This window comes from Diadema antillarum, unplaced genomic scaffold (assembly GCF_040938485.1).
Source record: "Diadema antillarum isolate AM-2024a unplaced genomic scaffold, OU_Dant_1.0 seq00000341_RagTag, whole genome shotgun sequence".
In the NCBI taxonomy this organism is placed as follows: domain Eukaryota; kingdom Metazoa; phylum Echinodermata; class Echinoidea; order Diadematoida; family Diadematidae; genus Diadema; species Diadema antillarum.
Genome location: NW_027271354.1, coordinates 29,196 through 55,494, shown reverse-complemented (window position 1 = coordinate 55,494; position 26,299 = coordinate 29,196). Strand labels below are relative to the sequence as shown.

General features: G+C 36.4%; 2 protein-coding genes across 2 annotated transcripts; one reads left to right on the top strand and one right to left on the bottom strand.

Annotated features, from left to right (window-relative positions):
- Window positions 1-255: 255 nt before the first annotated feature.
- LOC139730886 (carbohydrate sulfotransferase 15-like) lies at window positions 256-3,570 on the top strand. Its single transcript, XM_071641762.1, has 4 exons — window positions 256-348; window positions 1,224-1,368; window positions 2,238-2,399; window positions 3,566-3,570. The coding sequence occupies exons 1-4, from the start codon at window positions 256-258 to the stop codon at window positions 3,568-3,570; spliced, it is 405 nt and encodes a 134-aa protein (XP_071497863.1).
- Window positions 3,571-9,033: 5,463 nt separating this feature from the next.
- On the bottom strand, window positions 9,034-24,509 carry LOC139730885 (uncharacterized). The gene is made up of 7 exons (XM_071641760.1): window positions 24,449-24,509; window positions 23,815-24,009; window positions 12,561-12,737; window positions 11,669-11,947; window positions 10,699-10,998; window positions 9,869-9,960; window positions 9,034-9,150 (listed from the first exon to the last, which is right to left on the bottom strand). Exons 1-7 carry the CDS (start codon window positions 24,507-24,509, stop codon window positions 9,034-9,036), a joined length of 1,221 nt encoding a protein of 406 aa, XP_071497861.1.
- Between the last annotated feature and the right edge of the window lie 1,790 nt (window positions 24,510-26,299).

Genomic DNA, 26,299 nt, shown 5'->3' with positions numbered 1-26,299 from the left:
TGTTAAATAATCAATCTTGCTCAATATTGAGCACTCTTGAGTTTACTTTAGCAAAATTTTACTCCATGGATTTAGAGTGTAATAACCAGAGTGCACACAGAATGACACTGTGGAATATCTCGGAAGTATTCCTATTCTACGATTGTCTAGGAATTTTACAATCAATTTCTTCATTTCTTCAGACTTTACTCCGGCTATCTCTACTTTGAAGATTCCTCCAGAAAGAGTCCAGAGCATTTTCATCAAGAGGTTACCATGGCAATAAGTAAGTTCAACTCATGCAGAGAGAAACTGAGTTACCGCGCATGCGCCTACAGCCCGGACCAGATTCATCATGGCTACTTTGCAGTAAGTCACGTGACAGTATAGGATACAATTACATTGAAATGTTTATATTTTGTGTATACTCCAGTAAAGGTTGGAAATGTTTTACAAAACCGCAATGGGTCGAGGACGATTGGAAATGCAGTGGTGAATGGGGGGGGGGGGGGGGCACCGGGCGCTTCTTTATTTATCTATTTATTTATGTATTTATTTATTTGTTCATTTATTCATTTATCTATCTATCTATCCATCTATCTATCTATCTATCTATCTATTCAATTGACATTTACTTTTCATAAAAGAATGCCTGGATCCGCTCCTGGAAATGTTTAGTTTATACCTTGTAATCAAAAAACAAAACAAAACAAAACAAAACAAAACAAAACAAAACAAAAACAGTAATCTTTATTATGGAGAAAACAGAGCTGAGTATAAAGTGTGGTAAAAAAGAAAAGAAAACCAAAAGATCGAGGAGAGATCTGAGACGGGATGCCATGGAGACAGAAGACGATGAGCGAACAATTACCATGGTGACCCACCTACAATAACATTGCTTTTTGGTACCAGGTAAACAGTTTGAATGCAAAGAGTAAAGCGTCATTTTCCTTTTCTTTTCTTTTTTGATCAATTTAGTAAGCCATGGAGTTTAACAGGGAAGAGTTTAATCTTCTCAAGGATAGTGCACACGCTTTATAACAGAAAATATTTTGAAGAAAGATTTATATCAATAAAATCATCACATTCATTCTGATAACTTCCTTTGTTTTTTTACCAGGTTCATTCTCAAATATCTCAAGTTGATAGATGAATATGTCGGTGTCTGTTGCGAAATTCTTCAAGTGATAATGACTGTGACAGAGAACTAGATGATAGGCTAGTTGTGTGATCTATCTTTGCAGCGAATCCTGATCGGCCTCTACGCCGTCTTCACCCGGGACTGGTTGCGAGCCTTCCCGAGAGAGCAGCTGAGGATTGTTAGGATGGAGGATTGGCAAGTCAACTGTACAGGGATACTGACCGACATCTTCTCCTTTCTTACACTAGGTAAATTTGGATTTACATGCCGTTGTGAAGTTTTAGTCTTGCTAATGTTATAGCACTTATTTTCTGTGTCTTTCTCGCCGTTATTGATCCATTTTCTCAATGATCAAAATAACGTTTTCTACAAATTTGATTGATATCACAAGACATATATTAAATGTGAGCAAAGAGTAGATTCAGCACTTCAGAAAAGCCGTACTTATACTCGCTTGAAGAGGAACGCGTCAAACTTTCCATTATATTAAAAAGAAATAATAACAAAAATGATTATTAAACGGGATTTTTTGTCCTGCGATCTCCTTTTACATACATACTGCAAGATGGTGTAACATAAAGCATGGCTTATTGTTGACACGATAGTTCTCAACTTTCTAAAGAAAATAAATATCTCCTCTCTGCATTTGCTCCTTCTTTACAAGACACAAAATTACTCGTTCTTCCAGGATTCGATTTTCCTTTTGAGTGATGCTCGTTATTTCTTAGGTTCGTTATTCCAAAACACATGAATTATGTGTATCTATTTAGATGTTCGTTTGTCCAAAAAATGAAGTAAGATTCTTACGTTCGTGGCGTCATTCTGAATATTTGTTATTCAAAAGAATGGAAAAAAATAGATATTTAATAGGAAGGTTCGTTTATCCGAAAATGAATAAAGTTCATTGATTGCTGTTTGCCCCCCCCCCCCCCCCCTCTATGTCATACGGCTCGATAGTCCGAAATGAAATGATATGTGGACAAATATCCAAGCCTATCCCCATGTACTTTATTTTCGGACTGCCGAACTTTCGCATAAAGAATCTCTGGAATAGAAAAGACTTAAGCGACTTTTTTTTCAGTGTTTTTCAATGTTTTGTTATGTTTTTCCCTTGCAGGGAATCTAAGCCAGGAGCACACAGCTCAGATCTGTGAAGCCACGCCCCAAAACTCCAACAAGGCAAAGCTGCGGGAGGTAGGGGGCATGTTACCACAGACGGTATCCCTCCTGGAAGACTTTTACCAGCGATCTAACGAAGAGCTCAGCCAGCTACTGGGCAGTGACAAATTTTTGTGGAAAGACACATACTTAGCTCAAGAAATATCACAAATAAAGAGATGGATAGATAGGTGAATAGATAGATAGATAGATGGATTGATAGATAGATAGACAGACAGATAGATAGACAGACAGATAGATAGGCAGACAGATAGATAAATAGATATATTGATAGATAGAAAGATAGATAGATAGATGTTTAATAGATAGAAAGATAGATAGATAGATAGATAGATAGATAGGCAGATAGATAGATAGAAAGATAGATAGATTGATAGACAGATTGATAGATAGACAAGGATATTGATAGATAGACAGATAGATTGATAATGAGTGTAGACAGGTAGATTGATAGATAGATAGAAAGATATATGAATTGATAGACAGATTGATTAATAGATAGACAGAAAGATAGATAGAAAGGTATATAAATTGATGATAGATTGATAGATAGACAGGCAGACTAATAGATAGATTAATAGATGCATGTAGACAGGTATAATAGATTGATAGATAGACAAAGAAATAGATAATGATATAGACGGTTAGGTATAGACAGAGATCACATGCACGAGAAGGCAGACTGAAAGGGGAAAAACACAATAATTATCTGAGAGTCTACGTGTTGTATCTGCCTTTAAAAAGATGGAGAAGAGTGACAGAAAAAAAAAGAGGAATTGATGTAAATGTTGCAATAATTATCACGCTGAATTTCAAAGTCATGCAATGTTAATGTGAAGAAATAAGCACAGAAAAGTATCACCGTTGTTTACAACATGATTATACCTTGTGTAATATTAGCAAATGTACCTGCAGGCGAAAGAGATATGTTTTGCCAAAATAAATTAGCGCGATAAATAAAAGCACACGCATCAGAAGTTATGAACATTTCAAGTGGGTATGAGACTTGAGCGTATATGATTGAAATAACATTCCATGAAATTAATCTATAAAGAGTTTGAATATAAGCTACTAAAGCTACCAAACAACGTTCACTGAAACCCATGGCGCCTAATTAAGGAATATGAAGTTCTTAACCTAAATAAAATTACATACTCTTTGCTGAAATTGTTGCAGCAACTTTTTACAGTGACTGCGTTTTAGAGAAGGACACAATTTACATTAAACAGTTTCCTTACAATTTTCATCTTCTTGTTTCATTCTTAGGATAGAAGAAATCGTGTGTGACTAATAGTATTATGTAAAGGTTTTAAAAATAAAAATTAACATGGGGGATGGAGGAGAACAATCATTAGAGCTTCAAAACTGTTTTGACCTTATATGAAATACTCTGCATAAAGACTGGTTGGTTGGTTGGACACAATGGTTGGTCACAATGCAATCACGTGACTAATGTGGCTAGGATCAAAATCGTTAGAGCTAGAGTGACATCACGTGAAATAATAAGATTCAGGATTTTACTGGCTGCTGACAAGCTGCCCTTGAATGAAATGAAATATATTCATGCACAACATGATATAACACAATGTTACCATGTCTTTTGCTGCGGATAGACTTGGCAATGATGACTTTTAATTTACCTTCGATGATGTTGCGATTCATGTTATGAAAATAGAACAAAACTTGCCTCTCATGTACATTTTCTTGAGGGTTAAAAAGAGTGACTGTTTGTCGTGAGAGGAACACATTGTGTCATCTGCAACAAAATGTCAAAGAGTATCGTGATTTTAAACAGCCTATGGTCATACAACAGATCTTTGTTGTCATTATTGCATATCACACCCTTATTTTGCCACTTTGAATTACCTATTTTAGCATGGGGGAAATCTAGTAAATGTAATGTGCAGAGACTGCCATCTAAATTACAAAAGCGAGCTATTAAAATAGTCTTGCATTCACCGTACTTAGGGTGCCTTCTTTGCCGATATTTTGTCTATTTTAAGTGTGTATGATATAAATGTATTACAGAATGCCGTATTGTGTATCATGTTCTTATGCTATAATGATATTTCATCCGCATCCTTGCTATATAGGTTATTTCAAATTAAAAAAAGATAATCATAATTATGGCACAAGAAATTGTAGAAAATTGTATTCACCGCTGATTCGAACATCCTACAGCAAAAAGTTTATTTTTTCAAGGCCCTCAAATCTGAAATTTTACACTGATGTGAAATGTAAGAAGACGGTAAAACGTTTTATGAAAGCCTTCACGCGTATTTCCAACGGAAGGTATTCTCGAAGTAATCAGTATCATTCAGAATTGATAAGAAATTAGCATTAAAGGGGTATGTTTCTAAAAATGACATCTTGCAGAAGCTGGTGTATGTTTTGTCTTTGTATTGTGTGTGTATATGTGTGTGTGTGTGCGTGCGAGTGCCGACTTTTTTATCAGTTATAGTTTATAAAAAGAAGAGACAAAACTCTGTGTCTACTTCCAGGGGTTGATTTTTTATCAGGCCCATTGCCTTCTCATTAACCCCTTCATGTGATAACTTTGGGCGTTTGTTTGGTTGTTTGCTTGTTTTGTCACATTGACATCATACTTGTTATACCATAGGCGCCGGAAGTGGGGGGGGGGGGGGGCAAAACGCATTTTGCCCCCCCCCCAAAAAAAAAAAAGCCCCCCCCCCCAAAAAAAAAAAAATAATAATAATAGTAATGATAATAAAAATAGATGAATAAAAAAAGAAAATAAAATAAATATGTATATATATGAATAAAAGGGAAAATATGGCTACAAACGGCAGCTTTGGACTGTACAATGTCAAAATATTCAAGCTCGCTCGCTTCGCATCCAGCATTTGAGCCCGGTGCGCCTCCCCCTTAATTTCTAAAGCGAAAAACATAGCTACGACGGCAGTTGTTGGACTCTAGATGTCAAAATTTTCAAGCTCGCTCGCTTCGCTCGCTCGCATTGGAATCGTTATGCCCTTCTCCTAATGTTGCTGACAGTAATTGCCAGTAGTTGCACCCGATGCCCCCACCCCTTAATTTCCAAAGCGAAAGGTTATAGTTACAAACGGGAGTTTGGGGACTGTAACATGTCAAAATTTTCAAGGCTCGCTCGCTTCGCTCGCTCGCATTGATCGTTATGCCACTCTCCTAATAAACGTTACTGCCAGTTATTGCCAGCAGTTGCGCCCGATGCCCCCCCCCCCCCTCCCTTAATTTCCAAAGCGAAAGATATAGCTACAAACGGGAGTTTTGGGACTGTAAAATGTCATAATTCTCAAGCTCGCTCGCTTTGCTCGCTCGCATTGAATCGTCATGCCATTCTCCTAATGTTGCTGCCAGTAATTGCCAGCAGTGGCGCCCGATGCGCTGCCCATTAATTTCCAAAGTGAAAGATATAGCTACAAACCCCAGTTTTGGGACTGTAGAATGTCAAAATTTTCAAGCTTCCTCGCTTCGCTCGCTCGCATTGAATCGTTATGCCATTCTCCTAATGTTGCTGCCAATAATTGCCAGCAGTTGCCGCCCGATGCGCCCCCATTTATTTCCAAAGCTAAATATGTAGCTACAATTTAAAACTCCAGTTTTGGAACTGTAGAATATCAAAATTTTCAAGCTCGCTCACTTCGCTCGCTCGCATTTTATTGTTATGCCATTCACCTTATGTTGCTGACAGTATATAATTTGTCGATCGTTTCACACCGTCATCCCATAATCCATGTAAGGAAAACTTACAATGTTCCTCAATGACTGCGTTGTTGAATGTATCACATTCCGTAATGTATTGTAGTCCCATTATTGCTCACGCACACACGCACAAGCATACAGACCGTCAAAATTACTTTATGGTTCCCCCATGTTCGACCCACCGTACGCCACTTTACACACACACACACACACACATATATATATATATATATATATATATTATATAATTATATGTGTGTGTGTGCGTGTGTGTGTATGTGTATATTGTGTAACATATGCATGGTCTAATCTTGAGCCCCCTCCAATGTTGCCCCCCCCCCCCCCCCCCAATCCAAAACTGCTCCGGCGCGCCTGTGTTATACTATTGTCATATCTTTATGTATTCATATTTTATTAAGTGAAAGTATATGAAATGAAATGTAATGAAATGTAATGAAATGAAATGAAATGAAATGAAATGAAATCTTTCCTACACGCGCCGAGCGCTACGGGACTTGGGGGAAAATATACCTCCCACGGAGATGTCATGTGTTACATTGCACCTCTCAAACAAACGTCAAAGGCAATGTATTGTGGATGATATATGAGTCATGTTTGTATGATCCTAAATTTGTCCGATTATACTGTTTGATTTCTTATTGAAAGAGAAATTAACAGGAATTTATACTTTTCTAACCAGTGATTATTGTTAAAATAGATTATTAGGATTACAGATATTGAAAGAGAATAATTACAATCAACTAAATGTACATTTTGAGTATCTGCGGAAAAATTCAACATTCATCTAACAATCACGAAATAATTATGTTTTTCCAGATGTGCCTTGTATTTCAAAGGAGTTTCTGTTGAGTTTGCTCCTGATAAATTCATACGAACATGATGTGTGTGCGTGCATGCGTGATTTCGTTTGTATTAATTTTGTTTCACTGTAATAGGAGATGAATTACATAGAGCTCCGTAGATTTTGAATTTTCAATACCCACCAAAATCGACTGGATCAAATTTCGTGTTAGAGGTCAATCATCCAAACTTTGAATAAAAGCGAATAAATCGAGTTATTTCGAAAGGCCGACTCATTCCACTTTTCTCTGCTTGTAATGGCAAATCAATATTTCTTTTTTTTTCTTATGACAAGAATCAAACTGTCTAGATGAATATGCACAAATTTACTTTTACCTCCTTTCTTTTGTGTTTTCTACATAGTTATGTTTATAGACAAAGTTTGCAAGTTAATTCCGTGCTTTAAAAAGAAATAACTTTTGACATGAAATTATAGCTGTATAGTGTTACGAAAGAACAAAACGGTGTTCACACAGATGTATTACTTTTTGTCGCAACCGATTGAAAAATTTAGTCTCAATATCTATAAATAGTGCTGTAATTGTAGCACAAAAAAAAAACAAATTAACAAATAAAACACACACATAGACTCCCACATACACACGTTCAGTCCTTCATGTACCTAAATGTATCAACATCCATTCATTCTTCTGGACCACACACCGAACCTTAATATTATCTCTGCTTCCACACTATATTTCTCTCAATTCATTAATTCAGAGAATATTCTCTGCCGTCAAATTACAAAGTCTGAACACTACCAATAAACTGACATTATTAGAAATGCAGCAGTTGGCATTGCCCATGAATTGTTACGTATTTAAAGTAGGCCTACTTGAACGTTTAAACTCACACGGCTTCCAACAATAATACATACACATGTGCACATCATCACACATACGTATATCACACATACATACAAACGCACAAACGTCTCGATGTCACGTCCGTCACTCACCCTCCTTCGTATTACTCCCTCAATCCATAGCTCTTTTGTTTGATTTCTTGATAAAGTCAACTTACAGGAATCTATTATTGTATCCAAGCATAGGGATGGTACAGTATTGGTCGAGGTGAAAATTGAGATTTTTACTTTTTGTGACACACCAAGAAAACACTTATGAAATAGTACAGAGCATACCATTTTAAGAGGAATTCAAAGTTTATTTGATGAAAATCGGGTTTGGAATGACTGAAACATCCAAAAACAAAGTAAAACTAAGCGATCGTAATGAAATGTGGGTCCCACACTTTATTACAATCGCTCTGTTTTGGATATCTCAGCTATTTCAAAACCAAATTTCATCAAATAAATGTTGAATTTATCATGGAATTACATGCTCCTTCATATTTCATGAGAGGTTTCTCATTATCTAACAAAAAAAGTAAAAAATGTTATAAACCTTAAGTTATGTCTCAACCAAAACTATACGATCCCTTTAACGGTTTAAGACTGGTGTGTAATTCGTCACTGTAATTTCGATTCCAGTTTCTTTTCTTTGCTGGAAAATATAGAAAAGTAAAACAACAACTTACAATAAACAGTTTAAATAATGAAGAGACAAATGTTAAAAAGATGTGATTTTCAATCTTCAAGAAATGTCTTTACTGTTTGAAATACGTTTACAATGACAATTCTATACTACTGCATTGAGGCTAAATAATAATCATGCAATCCTTACATCGCCCACTTCTTAAGTGATCATACTTTGATCTAATGCTTTCATTACAGAAGCAAAGAAATGTCCTGTCTAAAACCAGGAAAAAAATGTGGAGGTTTTAACTGTCGTTATTCCAATGAATAAACGTCTCTCCTTACTGTATATAGTTGTCCTTCATTACCGAGGCATGATTAAAAGGAAAACGTCAGAAAATGTTAAACAAAACAAAAAAAAAAATACATGGAAGATCTCACGTACATAATTTTTTTTTCTCTCCACATCCAGTCGACATCACTTACGTATTCACACAAAAAAAAAGAAAAAAAATGTGAGAAATATTTTGTTTTTCTGTTCATTATCTTGACAACCTTTCTGCTTTTAGATCTCGCATGCTGATGTGGAAGTATCATTTTCTTTTCGTGCAATTTGCTGAGGTGGAGTTGAGACTACAGTAATATGAAGGAAAAAATAAATGTTTAAATAAATGTGAATTTCGATTGAAATGAGGATCTAAGAGTCTATGAACTGGCACTCCTCTACTGTCACATCCGTCAGTGGGCTGACTGTCTTTGTCGAAAGAAATGCAACCGTGAATATTCGACCACGATTCCAGTTTATATTCTCTGTCTATAGGAAAAGTAAACAAAGAAAGGACAGAAACAATATGACTATATATTAGATCATTAGACAGATACATTTGAAAATAGGAAAATATCTTTATCTTTTCTAGTGTTTAAATATACAGTTAAAACCTCAGGAGGTTATAGGTTTTTATGTTTATTTGTAATAATATTTCGAACGAAAGTCGCATTGAAATATACAACTCATTTCTTCATGGTTATTTTAGCGAGAAATATAGTGTTGTTATTCTACATCATGATAGAAACCGGTTACGTAGTTTAAGGTTGACACGAATTTCTCTTATTCACCAGTCGAGCCACTATGAGCCAGTATCAAATAAAGATGTTAAATTGTAAAAACATGTCGTCTCTAGATTTCTTTTGCGATTACTTCGATGCATCTAATGATTGGCAATGAAGGACATTTAAACAAGACTAAATACTAAAATTAGTCGAAGAAAACGGAGATGCCAACGATGAATAAGAATGAAAAGAGAAGCAGAAGAAGAATTGGAATAAGAAGATGGAGACAAAGAGGTTAAAGGTTAACATAGTTTGCAAAAAAAAAAAAAAAAACTTGAAGAGGAAGTAAAAAAAAAGGGGGAGTGCCGGTATAAACAAAAAGAAATTAATGCGAGGAAAAGATGATGCACATTGTCGTAGAAAAGGAAGAAGAAGAGAGATATACCTCTTCAGAAGATTATGATTTTTCTTCTTTTCATCACCACGATGGCATAGGTCATCATCGACATGAAGAATGCCGTGACGAGCAGGACGTACGTAGTCGACGACCTTTGGAGAACACCTGGACCAGAACCTGGATGGCAAGATCAAAATCATGACCGTAGTATTATGACAGAACACAATGAAGGGACTTTCGATAGCAAACGACCATAGATCATAATTCCACACACGTCTATTTATCATGTGATTTATCTCGGTCATGTATTGTTATAATGAAGCATAATGTTATTATAATTATATTCAATATGATAAGGGTGAGAAAATGAAGGTGAAATCTTCGAAGAAAAAAATAATACATTTGTTTCGGTTACATTGTTTGGGTAGGCCCTACTAACAAGGTACTTACAGCTTATACAAATAAAGAAAAATGTATTTTTACAATGATAATTAAAATCTAGCATGCAGGGATGATGGTTATTATTAAAGCTCCCCTCTAGCCTGGGATACCGTGGAGTGAGTAGGGTGACCCGGCTCGGATCATGGGAATCCTTGTAACAAATAATGTGTACAACTTCATCCCGTATATCCGTGTACAGCAGATTTCATCACGCACCATCATGCACATATTCACTAACCGATGGTATTTGTGATTTTTTTTATTTTTTTTTTTATGTACCCCAGTGGACAGCACACCGACTAGGGCCACCCATTTATTCCAACGCAACTCTTTCATAGTTATACAAGAGTGAAGCTTTCATCCATACTACAGAGTATTCCACATAACCCTTTTTTTCCGCTTGCCGTTTTACCATGTTTACAGTCCAGAGTGGAATAAAAATGAGTCCAGTATTTATATGATAAGTAGATTAACCTCTCTTTGAGCCGAAAGTCGAACAATGCCCAAGACTAGTAGAGGTCCAACCAATCCCGTTCGTCCCCGAACACGTGACATTGATGCACCTGTTGTGTGGGCGTGGTCTAAAGAGAGCCGAGGCGCTGCTGGACGAGGAGAGAGTGGTGTTGTCGACTCCGATGGTGTATGTGTGAAGGTGTAGGGAGGACTGGTCCTCGGGACTAATATGACACGTGATAACGAGAATGACCTGGCTTCCTTCCCCATTGATCTCCTGGATCTCGATAGAGAGGATGTTTCTCGCTGGGGGCGCCTGGCCTTAGCATACAAAAATTAAATAATGTGTTTTGTTGTTTGTTTGTTTGTTTGTTTATTTATTTGTTTTTTTTTTATTCATGATTAATTGCGGTACGTGACATATTTAGAAATACAAATATTGGGAACTGGTGCAAGGCATGTAAAGAGAAAGCCCGCCCTATCATAACTTCAAACAATTGTGAATTCAAGCAACCTTCCAGTACTAAAGGAAAAAAAAATAACTCTCTTGCATTATCGCTATTAGGTCAATTGTCATTAAAACTATTTGATCGAAAGGTTTAGGGTAAAAACAAAATAATGATGTAAAAAAAAATAAATATATCCATAGTGCCACGACTTTTTAAATTGTATTTTGTATTGTTTACAACATGACTAATGTGTATACTTAATTCACTTGGAAGAATCAACGATAAAGGTGTTGCCCTTATCATTATCAATAGAATAATTAGAACTGTTGTATGTAGATGATTGAGATGGATCAATCTTAAAAAAAAAAAAAAACACCTTTCTGTCTAGTAAATATAACAATACGTCAGAGAGAAAGTGGTTACTAGTATCATGTAGATTTGGTGAGAGAATGTGTGTATGAACTCAAATGGACCTTTCTTCGCAGTGGTCTCAAGAAATTTTGCATAACATAATAATATTATGGAAAGTTTTATCGTCTTACCGTCGCTTCTTGGACAGTAAGTCTTTGAAGCGTTCGTCATTCCGATGTCGTTGACACCGGTGCAGGAGATTTCAAAGCATTCACTCGGAATTGACTCAAGGATCAAGGAAGGGGAGCTTGAAGATGATTCGATGACGTCATTCACTGCAATCTCGTAATTTTCTATTGGTGGAAATGGCTGGTCACGTGGGTGGACGTGACACGTGATCCTGAGGCCATCAGTTTCTTGTCCGTCCTCGTCAACAATCTTGATCAAGATGATATTGTCTGCTGGAGCATCTGCCACGTGACAAGGATAAAATGTAGACAGATTATAACTCATTCTCATATTCACAATTTATCCAGAAACATCGACAAAATATATGACATGTTAAAACAAAAAAGCAGGACTTACTTTAACATAATTTTCTTTCGGGGTATATCATGAAGTCGTCACAATAGTCATCATGACGTAACAGGCAACTGTTCATCTTCAAACGAATGAGAGTAAAACATGTTTATCAGGCATAAGAGTGACACATATTCCAAAGTTTTCTTATCAGATAACGAGCAGTCAGTATTATTTTGGTGTACTGAGGGTGCCATGTGTGTCTTCATACTAATTCCCAGCAATCTTATTTCTCACACAATTTTTGTTTGCGTTTATCATAAGAAATATCTGTGGATATTTCTCTTCTATTTCTTTAATAGTAGAAGGATCAAGGTTACTCTCACTAAGAGCATTTCTTATCTTCTCATGAATTTTAGGTGGTGACGTCATCATCTCGTGTCTGCATCTGAACCAGAATAGCTTTCAACATTACTCGGATACGACCGTACACAGGAGCATAACATCCTTTTGACTTGCATGCAGGTCCCGATAGATCAGATAATGAACTAAAGCTGTACTTACGTTGAACATCCAAGGTTCGGGACCGTTCACTGCCGATGAGACGACACTGAAGTACGCCCCCATTGTCAGATGTGGTCGGAGTGAACGTCAGTTCGCTACTAACGTTGTAATATGTAAAACGATTGATACGGTAGTCAAGACCAGAAGTAACAGACTCGTTGACTGCATTATCGCTTCCTTCACACGAGAAACAAAGAAAAATAAAAACCAAGGAACTGTAATGAGTCTGAATAACATCAGAAGATTTATCTTTGACATATTATTGTACATTTATCATTGGAAGTTTAGACCTTGCTTATTTCAGAGAGCTTTCGATTATATTCAATTCAATAGTTTATCCATTTCCATTAAAAGAATAAAAAAGATTCAAAGCGGCACACATTTACAGATTAACTTTCATTCATCTGACAAGGACAGTACCTTGAACAAAAGTATATGAACCAACGATATCATAAAGAAGAACATGATAAACAATGCAAACTTTGTCATGCACGGTAACAAAAAAAAGAAGAAGAATTAAGAAAGTCTTCCATTATAAGAACGAGTGATAAAGATGTCTTCATACATGACGTAAAACTGATCTGAACCAAGTATTTCTCAATCCTGTCTTAGGACGGTTGTCGATGGAAATAGCTTCAGGCCTGAATAGCAGAACGGAAGTAGACCTACTAGTAATGAATGGCACGTGTGCGTGAGACAGCAATGGATTCAAGAAGTTATGATAAACACGCAGGTTCCCTGGATGATTTAGTTTGTGGTTTTACAAATTCTTGTAGTGCTAAACTATACTTCCAGAAACAATGACAGATGTTTCAAACGAAACAACTTGATCTTCTACATGGTAGACGCCATGGCTGAAGCTTTCTTCAACTTAACCTCAATAGGTGTAGACAATACATAGTGGTTCACTTCATCACGCAATAAGAATGTATCAATGCGCCATGCCAGAACTAAGGACACTCATAAACAATGGGTATATATCGTAGTACAAAAGATGTTATAGTTACCTCCTTATAGGTGTGTCTTCGACAAATTATAATGATTTGAAAATAAAAAAAGAGATATTGCTGTCAAGTGTGTCTTCAAATCTCTGACGACAAACATTATTTTCTTATGACTGCAGAACTGTCGAGATTTGCTCGAAAATGTATTCAAAGTAAGAAATAGGGGGTAATAGTATCTCAAATCGACTTGTAACAAAAGTGTTGGTTGAAACAACAACAACAAATCTGGTGCTAGTGTATAATAATCTACCCACACATGTGTCACCTTTATATGCTCAATGAATATGAGGCCTAAAAAAGAAGAAGGTAGGTTTCTCATCCAAGCGCCCATCAGATTTTTCCATTCAGGTGTCTTGTTATTGTTACTGTTGTTGCTGTTGTTGCTGTTTAGTATTCACCATTTTTTTCACATCACATATGAAAACATTAAAAAAAAAAATCGATATTTACTTTTCTTAGCCTCAGATAAAAAAGGAGAAAAATCGGAAATTCCCATATGTTTTGCAATGTATGATCACTTTGCATTGTCATATTGCACCAGTGTGTCTATTTACTAGCTGTTTAGAAAGCATCAACAATTACGTTGTGAATGGACAAGTTGTTCCACAAACTCGTACAGGTGTATTAAGAGCCAGGCTGTCTTGGTTTTAAAATATTATGTACTGGGGATGGTATTCTGAAAACCTTCCTGGGAAGATTTTTTCTACCTATGTCAAGATTTTTTTTTTTTCTTAAGTGATATTCTGAAAACATTTCTTTCTTTACTTTCTTTAACTAAGCAGGAAGAAACATAGAATATTCAAATAAGGATGAATTCTAAGGATATGCACTTTTCTGACTTTAAGAAGAAATTGGTTCATTGTATTCTAGAACGCACTTCAAAAATAATTTTAGGAAGACTAATAAGGAGAGCCTTAAACCTGTACTAAGTACGTTATCATAATAATCAATGTTATTTCTAAGATATAGCAAGATATACAAAGAATCATGTCAGCGGCTATAGCAAACAGAAGGATGCAACATTACAGAGGAAAGATTACCCATGTTTCCCCCATAAAGAATTGCCGCCTTCATTATAAAGACTTTCAAAGGCTGTGTGAGTATGAAAAGATTATACATTTCGTAGTGGGCGCCATTTCATACAAACACGTAATATGCGAGGCAGAGAATTCTCTCTGGTATGAATTATAACATTGTAAGTAATTACTTATGTTACTCTAAGTAATGGAGACTGCAAGTTGGGTGTTTGATTTCCTATACAAATTGAGGTGAGTGCATAAAATTCTCTGAAAGAATCCATGAACGTTCAGTCAGTACTCGCTGTACTGTAAGCCTACATACGGAAAGCGAACAGGCGTAATGACGTATGTATGTACTAGGCATGTTGGAAGCGTTTGCCGCCGCGCTGCCCTCGGCCGCCGGCCCGCTGGTCGATCGTGTAGCTAGCTGGATGTATCCAGCCGGTCAGCCCTGCCACATACCGTCAACGTAGCCTAACACACGTGTGCTGTATACACTGACTAGAACTAACCCTTGTTGTTTGTTTGTTTACTTTTGTACAAAACAAACAAACAAACAAAAAGTCTGCCATTTTCTTTGAATGCTTCTTTCCTTCTAAGAAGTTCATGTTTTAGGACTGTGTAGTATCATGGGTATTCCAGTTACATTAAAACACGAATTGTTATTAACCTGCTGTCACTTGAATTTCATAATAATGTCACTGCACTGGTTACTTTTTTTTCAAAAGCGACGACTAGTAATGTTGATTTTGATATCAGAAACTGCAGTGGGCTGGGATAAGGATGTCTCAATTTACAGTAAGAATTTCTTGGGATCACGTGTCAGACCCGGGTGTTAGATTTGAATGGTCTTATCTTTTTTAAGCACTTCATAACTTTGTGCCTTAGGAATCTGGATAATATTTAGAAAGAAATTTAGGAAGATTTTCAGAATACCACCCCAGGACTCGTGCCCGACATTGGGCCGGGCGATCATTCATGTGGTACAAGTTGTAGTTTCGTATCGCCTCATATTTATTATGATAATATTATTCACACATCTACAAACTCGCCCTAAATGTTTTGTAATCTAAACCACATCTAAAATTGTAAAAACCTTGGAGAAGTTCAATTTTTCGGTTACACTTTTACCCATTCTAAAATAACTCGATGGTTTGAATTGAAGCTCTGCGCTAGCTGCACTCCAACAGCTGACCGCAGTGCGGTAGTGTACACGTACACGGCATGCAGCGAAGTACAGTCATTTCTAAATGAGTCTAAAAGTGACAAAATTAACAGCAAATATCCAACTTTTACCAGACCTTGTATTCTCAGATGTAGGGACTTTGGTTTGTAAAATATTTAGGGAGAGTTTGTGCATGTTTGAAATTTGTGTGGCGATGCAAAACTACACTACACAATCACTGTGCCTCCCGCTAGATTGTGCATTGATTTTGACGTACATACAACACTGTATGAATTGGCTAAAGATAAAGAGAGAGAGAGAGAGAGAGGGAGGGAGAGAGGGAGAGAGATGAAGAAAGAAGCAAAACTCGAGCGAGAAACTTCTTTAATTCAATTTTAAATCATTTTTTTTTCATCTTAGATTTTTATTTTATTATTTTCATTTCTGTAACTTGGCCTGAGTTACTCAGTACATTATGAAATACGTGAATAAATGAATCAAACTTACGGTCTCCTTCACACCTCACTCCGGCGTCTTGACTGTGAGTACAGTATGACCCATAACATCCCCATGGATTACGAAGGCAATAAACCAGAGAGTTTTCCGTTCCATAACAGCGAGCCCCGTTAACCCAGATTGGTCCAGATCCCTGCCCAAAGTGCGATAACCTATAACTAGCTGAGGCCGATGAGTAGCCGAGATCTCTGCACACCACGTGCGCGTCTCTCATGTCCCAGACATTGTGACACACCGTGCCCCACTGCCCGTTACACGATATCTCAACTCGGCCTTCATTTTGGGTTGATCCACCAACCAGCCTCACTGTAATAACATGAGATAAAAAGATAATTAGATAGATAAATGGTAATATGAAAATCACATAAATGACATGCAAAGGTTGAATTGCTCATGAGTTATATAAGACATATTACAGTGTGGTTTGAATGTCAGATACACATGGTAAAATATGCACACAACACTCAAGACTTCAGACACACAGCCGTACATTTCCTTACAGGCTTGTGTGATCATTCATGTGTGAAAAAATTCATATTCCAACATAACAAATAATCTGAGTATTGGTGTTGTGAGCGTGTCGTAGGTCTTTAGGTCGATGTTTATAGTAGTGACATCTCACCAGATCAGGACACAGGAACGACATCAGTAAAAAACAAACAAACAAACAAACAAACAAACAAACAAAGCACAAACATTTCTGAGGACTGAGACAACTAGAAAGTATTAAACGACACCTCTGACACGAACAATGAGAGGTCCTTTCTTAACAGTACAAACAACACGTCAAATTCCCAAGTTGTCAACTTCCAACATTCTGACACCGCCCTGAAATGAGTAAAACAAAATACATTCAGATTAAAACAACAAACAGAAATGATGTCGAATTGTTTCTCGTCCGTACAAAACAAATGCTACACACTAACATAAACCTAATGATTGTGAGAACTTTAAACAGGCGTAACTGCTACCGTTACATAATATAGTCATTAGACCTACATTTTTTTTCCTGTAACTGTTGCGCATATTATTATTATCAATAAACATGAAGTATCCATCGTATAAAGTTAATGTGTAAATTAACATTAGTCAAATCAGTTTCTTTGTTGCAAACAACATAACAACCTACCTTTGTTTTATTTTGTATTGTTTCATACCAAATTCGAAAAGAAGGTGTTCCTCAAAATGCTTTTTGTAAATTTTCAATTTTTACTCCGCACACAAACTCGAACTGTGAACGTAATAATTCACGTAGACCCACCCTAGTCGAGTTTATCTATAATTTGAGCAGTTCTCTAGCGTTAGCCTATTTAATATTTGCGATAACTTTAGGCCTACTCGATTGATCTTTACATTCCCCCTGACGAGATCTCGATGGATTTCATGTCTATACCCTCATGATAATTTCACTACATAATTTCAGTCAAACCTTAAGTCCTAATGGTTTATACTCTCACATTCACAAAACCTTACAATATCTCCAAACCTGCCATCAACTTTGGTCTACTAACTTAGGCCTATTACATGTTTAATACTACATTATTCCACCGGTTTTCATTCGCCCATTCCCATTACATTGCATTCTCCAAGCGTCCGATCCTTTCGCCAACATTCACTACGCGCGCAAAACTATGCTGTTTGCACACACTACGCGTGATTGCCCATACCATACCACATACAGTAGTCTAAAACATGCAAACCCAATAGCAGCTAACGTTAGAACTAAATCATATCCCGAGAATTTTCATTGCTTAGCATTATAGCCCTCGAAGATCATTCAATTTTCATGCACGTGTCCATAAATAATAGCTTCAGATGTTACTTTAAATTTTGCTTCACTCACCATTTAGATAAAGCAAGCAGAACGGCGTCCAAGTATTGCAATTACTGATCAAAAAAAAAATTGTGCTAGGATTATAATAAATCACGGATGCGATTGAAATGGGTGAGCCCTCTACAGTTGAACATTGTAAATACAATGACTGACCATCCCCATTCCCCCCCCCCCCCCCCAACGTCCCCCGTCCGACATTCTCTTATAACAGACCCAGGTCCATTATTAGACAGAAATTTTAGGGGGGGGGGGGATGCAAGTGTAGGCCAACCATCCTCCTATTTTTTTTTTTTTTCAGGTCTTGTCCCCTATTAGGCCTATGGCATCAGAGTACAAGCACATGGTAACAGCTTTACAACAACTCTGCTGGCAAGTTTGAGGGGTTTTTTTTTTGCATTCAGTGTGAAATGATTTTTTAATTCACTGCTATATAACTTTAGCAGACACTAGTCTAAGCACGCTATGTGTAGGCCTTGTGAGCTCCAATACTGGGGCATAATGGGACATTATTGTCATTAACCCACTTTTCCTTTAATTCAAAGTTATGAAAAATAAAAATCCCTGTATTGCTTATCATTGTCTTTAATTTCAGACGTTTTAATTGTAATTTTCTCTGATAGACCATGATGGATATAATACGTTTTGCTATTGAACTCTTCATGTGTATTACTGTGAGAGAGAGAGAGAGAGAAGAGAACACTTCATAGCTGTATCATTATCGTAAAAAGAAGAAGAGGAAGGAGAATATATGAAGAGTTCTGTTTCAAAAGGTACTACATCAGTAATTTCAAGTTCAGAGAAAAACGTGATTTTTTGATTATCATAATTTATTTACCAAGCTCAGACTGGAATGATATTTTCCCCTTCTATACTACTAAATGATATAACACTCAAACCACTCTCTATAAGAATATGCAGGTCCATGCATTTGTTTTTCAATGAATTAATATATATTTTTTTAAATATTTTTGTGGGTGTACTACCTTTTAAACCGAAACTGGACGTATTTTATTCTTAATTTTCTTTCAATAGCAATGCTTCTTTTTCTTTAAAAGGCAGCTTTTGTCATGTTGTTGCTATAGCAACGAAAATGAAGTAAAAATAAGAATGAAAAAAAATAAAAAAGTGGAAAAATAAGCTAATAATCAAAATAGCAATTTGTGATAAATATTCCACTAAATCTTGTCATGTTTTATTGCTTTTTCATAAAAATACCATTTTTCTTTGGAAACAGCTGTTGCCATGGTAACCGTAATAACCGTGACATTATAAGAATTGTATCTTTTTAAATTTGATTAAAAAAGAGGGTTGGGAATGACATATTTTGTGTGTCTACAACATGTTTTTATGATGTTTATGAAGAATATATGTTCTTTTAAGGAAAATAATGTGTTGCCATGGCAACGGCTGAAGACGTCTTGTAGAAAAATGGCAACAAGTGGATTCGTGGTCAGCACCCCAAAGATAGGGGAAATAGTACAAAAAATCAAAATCTACAGAAAATTTTAAGAACATTACAACTCGCCGTCTACTATATAGTAGTACCTTTTGAAACCGAAATTTTACATACCAGAGATACATTAAATGTGATGTTATGACATGTTTCGCGGTTCATTTTTTTTCCAGCAATGGTGTTGACCGGGATGGGATACGAGGTCAAGGGGGGCTAGGTATATTGACAATGCCCTGCTCTATTTAGCAGCAAGAATAACAAACCAATGTACACAGCTAATGCCCCACTCTCCCTTACTGACCAATATTTTGGAATGAATGTCATTGGTCATAAGCATTCAATAAATTTTCATATGCTTCAACTAATGTTCCGGATCCATCGAGCAGGGGGGGGGGGGGGTCCATTATGCGTATAAACGGTGATAGATGGGGAGAGGTCATAATATCTCACCAGGTTATTTCTCTCTTCCCTTCTCTCCTTTTGTTTTTTCTCACGAGCTTTATCTAATGAATTCTTTTCTTTTTTTCTTCTTTGTATTATTTGTGACTATTTTTCTCTTGCAAATTGTTCTTCACGTGTCTCTCTTTTTTTTTCCATTTTTTAAAATGGAAATTCGAAGGGAAAAGGTGGAAAAGCAGCACCTGAATGTGCTGTATTTTCTCAACGCTGTAATGATTGAAATCCATTACATGATTTTCATTCTGGTATATGTTCTTTCTCAGGTAAGATAAATCTGATAATCTAAAAGCTGATAAAATCAAGACCGTCGAATATGACCACTTATTAGATACTAAAATAAAACGCTGCAGCAAAGTAATTTTGCAGCAATACAATGGAGAAATATTGTAGAAATCCCTTAATATAGTGGTCGTTTTAATGATGTAAGTATACCTGCGGGCTTCAAGTCGAAGAGAGAGTGGAAATCTTCAGTGCAAAAAAAAATAGGAGTGATTTCGAAATTCAAAGCATTGTCTGTGTGCTTTATTTAAATATTGTATACATTTTGGTTGACCCCTGCTACTATAGTATGTGTACGTGGTTGAAGGTGTGATGGTGTGTGTGTGTGTGCGTGTGTGTATGTGTTTGAGTGTATGTGTATGGGTGAATTAGTGTGCGGTATACGCACGCTTTCGTGAAGTATACTCTCTAAAAAAAATCGAGTGAAAATTTTCACTCTAAAAAGAGTGAATACAAAAAAGAGTGAATTTCGAGTGAAATTGGAGTGAATTTTGAGTGAAAATGCTCATTTTCACTCATTTTAGAGTGACGTCAGGGATCACTCCAAAATCTTCGAGTGATCCATGACGTCACTCCAAAATGAGTGAAAATGAGCATTTTCACTTAAAATTCACTCCAATTTCACTCGAAATTCACTCTATTTTGTATTCACTCTTTTTAGAGTGAAAATTTTCACTCGATTTTTTTTTTAGAGAGTATAAGGTATTCATCATGAGCTCCCTCGTGAAAACGATATGAGCTCTCTCGTGGAGACATTGTATACTTAATATTCCTGTTTAATATTTCTAAATTTTTATAATGTTTCTCAAGTAAGTATCGCCCCGGGCATTTTTGTATAAAGTCCCATTTTTTTCTCTCTCTTCTTTCTTTCTTTAAAACAACAACAACAACAACAACAACAACAACAACACACACACATACACACACACACACACTCACATGATAAGTTCATCGCTTGCCAAGTTACTCTTCGTCCAACTTTGATAATATCCCACTGTCGTCTACCAGGGGTGCCAAATTCACCCGTTTTCATTCACCCAATATTTATTGATTAAGTTCACACATTTTTAAAATTATTTAATAATAACACAAATATGACACTTATAGGAATAAGAAGTAACAACACATCATGTGGCCTAGCACATCTGTAGTCATTGAGTGCGAGACATGAGTGTCCCATTCTCAATTTCAGAAAAGTTATACGAAAAAATTAATCAAAAAGTTTTATTCCACTTCACCCCGCTCTCCCTTTATAGAGTGACATTACATTGACAGGTTCACGTGCAAACTAGGGCCTCACAGGCCCGTATATACATAGGGTTTTTATTGGAGGTCTCAGAATTTCAGTTCAAGTTTATGTTCAACATTGGGGCGCAAGAAATATCTCTGGTGCCACTTCCGGGTTTAATTACCTGACAAACAAACAAACAAACAAGCAAACAGACAAACAAAAAGGCTTATTTTCTGGTACCACTGCAATCACCTCACACAGAATGATGATTTCTTGTTTGTTAGTTTTTTTTATTAAAGGGAACACACTTTGTCTTTTTTTTTTTTTGCTGGTTGCAAACGGGGGGGGGGGGGGGGGGGGGAGGAGGGGGCTCCCTGAACCCCCTCCCCTAGTTACGGGCCTTAGGTGTACAACATTCTGTACCATACCAAAGTGTATGATCGTAGGCTGTATTCCCAGGTTATACGGACAGATGAAATAAAACAAACCAACAGCTGATGAGTCAAAAGTCTCAAAGGCGTTCTTTTCATAAAGGTTGTTAGGGTAATATCCATGGAGATTATCCTACAGAAGTTTTCCAGTTGTGATTATGATTGGGAGAATAGGGGTTGGGAACAAGAATATTAAAAAAAAAAAGTGTCTGTATGTTAAAGCATCGTCCAAATGATGATAAGAATTCCACCTTTAGTCTCAAGCATTACACCAAAGTTCCCTATTCCTTCTTTTTAAAAATCCCTCGTCTATTATTATGCAAGCAAATTGTAGGTTGATAGGGTAGGAGGCAAACATTCTATTATTGCTGATATCAGAGGAAATAACTTTTTTTATTAGTATAATATGTGTGGGCACTGTGGCATAGTGGACAAGACTCTCGACTCCCGATGGGAGGACCCGAGTTCGATTCCCGCCCAGTGCTTCCGTCCTTGGACAAGATGTTTTTACCCACAATGTTCCTCTCTACCAGGTGTGATAGGGGTACCTGGCAACGCTAAGGTAATGATAATGGCAGGGCCCTCTGGTAGAGCAGTGACACCACTGAAGAGGTTACCCTGTATAAGTAAGACATTATTATTATTACTATTATTGTTATTATTATCAGTATTATTATTATTATTATTATTATTATTATTATTATCATCATTGTTATTATTATTATTATTATTATTATTATTATTATTATCATCATTATTATTATCATTATTATTATCATTATCATTATTAAGTGTCACCTCCTTACGGAGTAGAGAAAAAAAAAATCCATAAACAAATAAAAGCAAAGTACTGTAAAACAACACAGACAAGACCGGGGCAGGGAAGTCAAAGTAATCGGAACTGAATACAGCTAGTGTATCAATATTTTTGAGAGTTCAAATTCAGACGTGTGCATTATAGGTCTATGTGTCGACTCCCATATCGTATACTAGATAGCCTTACTTTCGGTCGTACAGGAGTACTACTTGTCTCGTGTGGATATATCGCGCGCACTTGGTGTCTGGTACAATGTGTTGTCTTGTAGGCCTACGCATTATGTATTTTGGATCGTATTCAACTTTTCAAGTCTCATGTACTCACCCGTATATCCGGGACATGTGTTTCCGCATTTGTCGGGGCACTTTAAAAAACCAGAGTGGACTTTATGTTACGCAGTGCATTCGTCTCACGGCACCCACTGCCCCTAGGTGTAAAGAATTAGTAATGGACAGAAAATAACACATCCTCAGGAGTTATTACAACCCGGGTAAGATCGATAAGGGATCAAACTCTGTACCTTTTCTGTATCTTTGAGAAATGTATACCTTAACTGGTGTTAAAATCTGACTCTTCTCGATTTTCATCAAAGTTGGTAAAAGTTGACATCCGACTTCAATTGCCCCATTGCTTTCCGTTTCGCAATCTGTCTGTTAATGTCTGTTAAATGTCTTTATCACCCAGCATATCTTGGTGTTTGTAAACCTTACGGTCTTTGAACTTGATGAAAAGCATTGCATATTACGTTGCTCGATAGATGTTGCATGGTTTTCGTCTTGCTTTTTAAAGTATTTTTGTCTGTGCCGATTTTTTTAACCTATCGAGAGTACGCGTTTGCACAGTGACAATAATTTCAATTATAACCCTTATAACCATGTGGCAGAAAACGTTAGTCTTTTTACACGAGTGATTTCCATTTTTTGAACCATTTTGTCAGTCTTTCAAGGTAGAGTACAAACTTCTAAACTCATACACATTCAGAATTCATCTATCACAGGCTAATTAGTATTTCAATTTGATTTGGCTATTTTTAGCGGTCAGTCTACTGTATTCATTAAAGGTACACCAATCATCGTTTCGGCTGATTTCGCTGATGGTGGTGAAGCCGTCTGTGATTTGGACGCCGTTCAAATACCAGGTCAGAGCAGCCGAGCCGTGAATGTCATTTCCTGAGCACACTGCTGTGACTTCAAGGTCAGCCCGGAGAGGCGAGGGTACCTCGAGGTTCACTGTCATTGCAACTGAAAGAACAATAACAGAAAACAAGGGAATCTTTCTGAGCCGTGAATAAATGGACACACACAAACACACCCACACGCACACGTATATATACACGTATACAAAAATGGAACAGAATAAACCTGTGAGTGTTTGCGTGGGTGTGTGTGTGTGTGTGTGTGTGTGTTATAATAGTTAGGCCTCAAGGAATATGGAATAAGCTCAAGCGTGATTAGAAAGTCAGTTTATTCACAACTTTACTAGATAAAAAGTTGTGCCAATGTGGTGACTCTCAATCTTACAAGATTTTATAACATTTCCTTTGCATCACGACTTCCGCCAATCTCTTCGCTGCTTCGCACGTTGTAGCTATCAATGAGGATTTATTTCATAATATACGGAAATGGAATGGTGTCATATAATGTAAAATAATAACTAGATTAAATCAGTGGTACTCCTTACCGCTTTGGTGAATGTTTATGAGAAGAATCACGACATGCACAAACACTCGGCTGTCAGTCATTTTGATGAGATTCCTGGATAACATGAGAATCCTTCTGGATGGAGTAGAGATGGCAATATTTAATAAAATCATGAGCTTATCATATCACGATATAGACAATGCATTAACAAATAGATACCTACATAGAAAATCAGTAAAAACTAGCAGCAAAGCAAGTCATTAATCGGCACACACATTCTAATTTCATTCGCCTTCAGTATTTTCACTTAGAAAAGAAGAGTGAGTATCCAGTATTTTATACGTAAGGAAAATTAGTGGTTAGAGAAAATGAAAGTCAACACTCAGAGTAGTTCATATACTTGCTGCTGTCTATAATACTCACAGATATCAATATGTGGAAATCGTCAGAAGAATTTCTTTCCAGATTTCCGGAGACACTTGAGTATGTCCTATGATTTAAAGTTGGTTTCAATCCTGGTTTGTCATCCGGCCTTAAATTTCCTTGTTTTTATTGAGTCACGGGTGGTTAGATGTATGTTAGAGAGACAAATCGTACATCAAAATTCATCCGCGCAATGTAATGTCTCTGTTCCGTCTCATTTCCGTCTCACACAATTTTTACACGGCTCTTGATTACTTTATCTTAATGCATTTAAAGAGTTTAGTTTTTAATCTCTCCTTTATCTTGCAACTATACATTCGACTATAGCTGGGTGTTAAGTTGCCACTAAACCCATAGTGTTCAAGACAACTTAACGCCCTTCTCATTCTCAACAGACGATATTATGTTAAATGTAAGCAACATATAATTTGCAGAGATAATTGACATTCATTTCAATATCTACCCTATACTTGTTAACAATCCCTTTCATCAAATTAGTCTTGATAGAGCTTACTAAATTCATTTGCATTCTGCTCAAATTGCATTATTTTGTCGTTTGTAGCTTTGAGCTCGCAGTTTTGAAAATCAAATTCAGCAATGTTGATTATCAGTTTGACATGTTTCTTGCGTGACATAATAATCGACAAAATGGTTGTTTATCTTACATAGCTAAAGGTGTTTAAAGGTAGGGGATACCTTTTACAGAACTCCTAAAATGCAGCAAAACATTGAATATGAACCTCAGTGGACTTGTTTAGGCCACTGCTTAGACATTTGGAAGTCAACAGTTATCTACAATTTGAATAATGCACAAAACTCAACTACTCAGTAGTTCTGTGTGTCAGCCACACTTAAGCCTTTTTGTTGCAGTCTTCTGTATTTTTTATCTATAAACACAAATCTAAAAGTATAAGAGCTGATGTAATAACATATAGCGTGGGTGGCAAGAATGTATATAGAAATGTTTGTAAGTTTTGATGAACTTTATTCACAAAATATACATGATGGACACACATGCAGTGCATGGGTCTGCAAAGGTATAGCCTAGTAATGTACTGGAATTTACGGTGAGCCCCGAAAAAAAATTCAATTCAAAATCCAACGGTCAATAAAAATGTACTAAATGTTACCTTCCACTTTCAATACTTTATGGGAGTTTCTAAATGATACTCTCTTCAACATACCACTGTGTTTCTACAACTCTTCGTTTAAGGCATGCAAATGGGATTCCCTACCTTTAATGCTTATGATCTGAAGGCATGCTCAAACAGAATTTTCCTAATAAATGCTTAAAGATTAGAAAGGTGGAATAAAACATAATAAATCGGTCATGATTTCATTTATGAAGTTATATATATATATATATATATATATATATATATATATAAACTAGTAGCATATCCTAAAGAAATTCAGCAAATGAGACTGGTTTTTGCATTGATTGCATTTACGTCGTTCAGTTCTTTAC

Bases quoted from the DNA above. Each gene is read 5' to 3' on its own strand.
- LOC139730886 (XM_071641762.1), top strand. From the start codon at position 256: ATGGCAATAAGTAAGTTCAACTCATGCAGAGAGAAACTGAGTTACCGC. The intron at 349-1,223 runs GTAAGTCACGTG...CTATCTTTGCAG, and splicing joins TTCATCATGGCTACTTTGCA to CGAATCCTGATCGGCCTCTA. The intron at 1,369-2,237 runs GTAAATTTGGAT...TTTCCCTTGCAG, and splicing joins CTTCTCCTTTCTTACACTAG to GGAATCTAAGCCAGGAGCAC.
- LOC139730885 (XM_071641760.1), bottom strand. From the start codon at position 24,509: ATGACTGACAGCCGAGTGTTTGTGCATGTCGTGATTCTTCTCATAAAC. The intron at 12,738-23,814 runs GTAGACTGACCG...TCTCGTGTGAAG, and splicing joins GTGTACCTTTAATGAATACA to GAAGCGATAATGCAGTCAAC. The intron at 11,948-12,560 runs GTAAGTACAGCT...GTCACGTGGCAG, and splicing joins CCGAACCTTGGATGTTCAAC to ATGCTCCAGCAGACAATATC.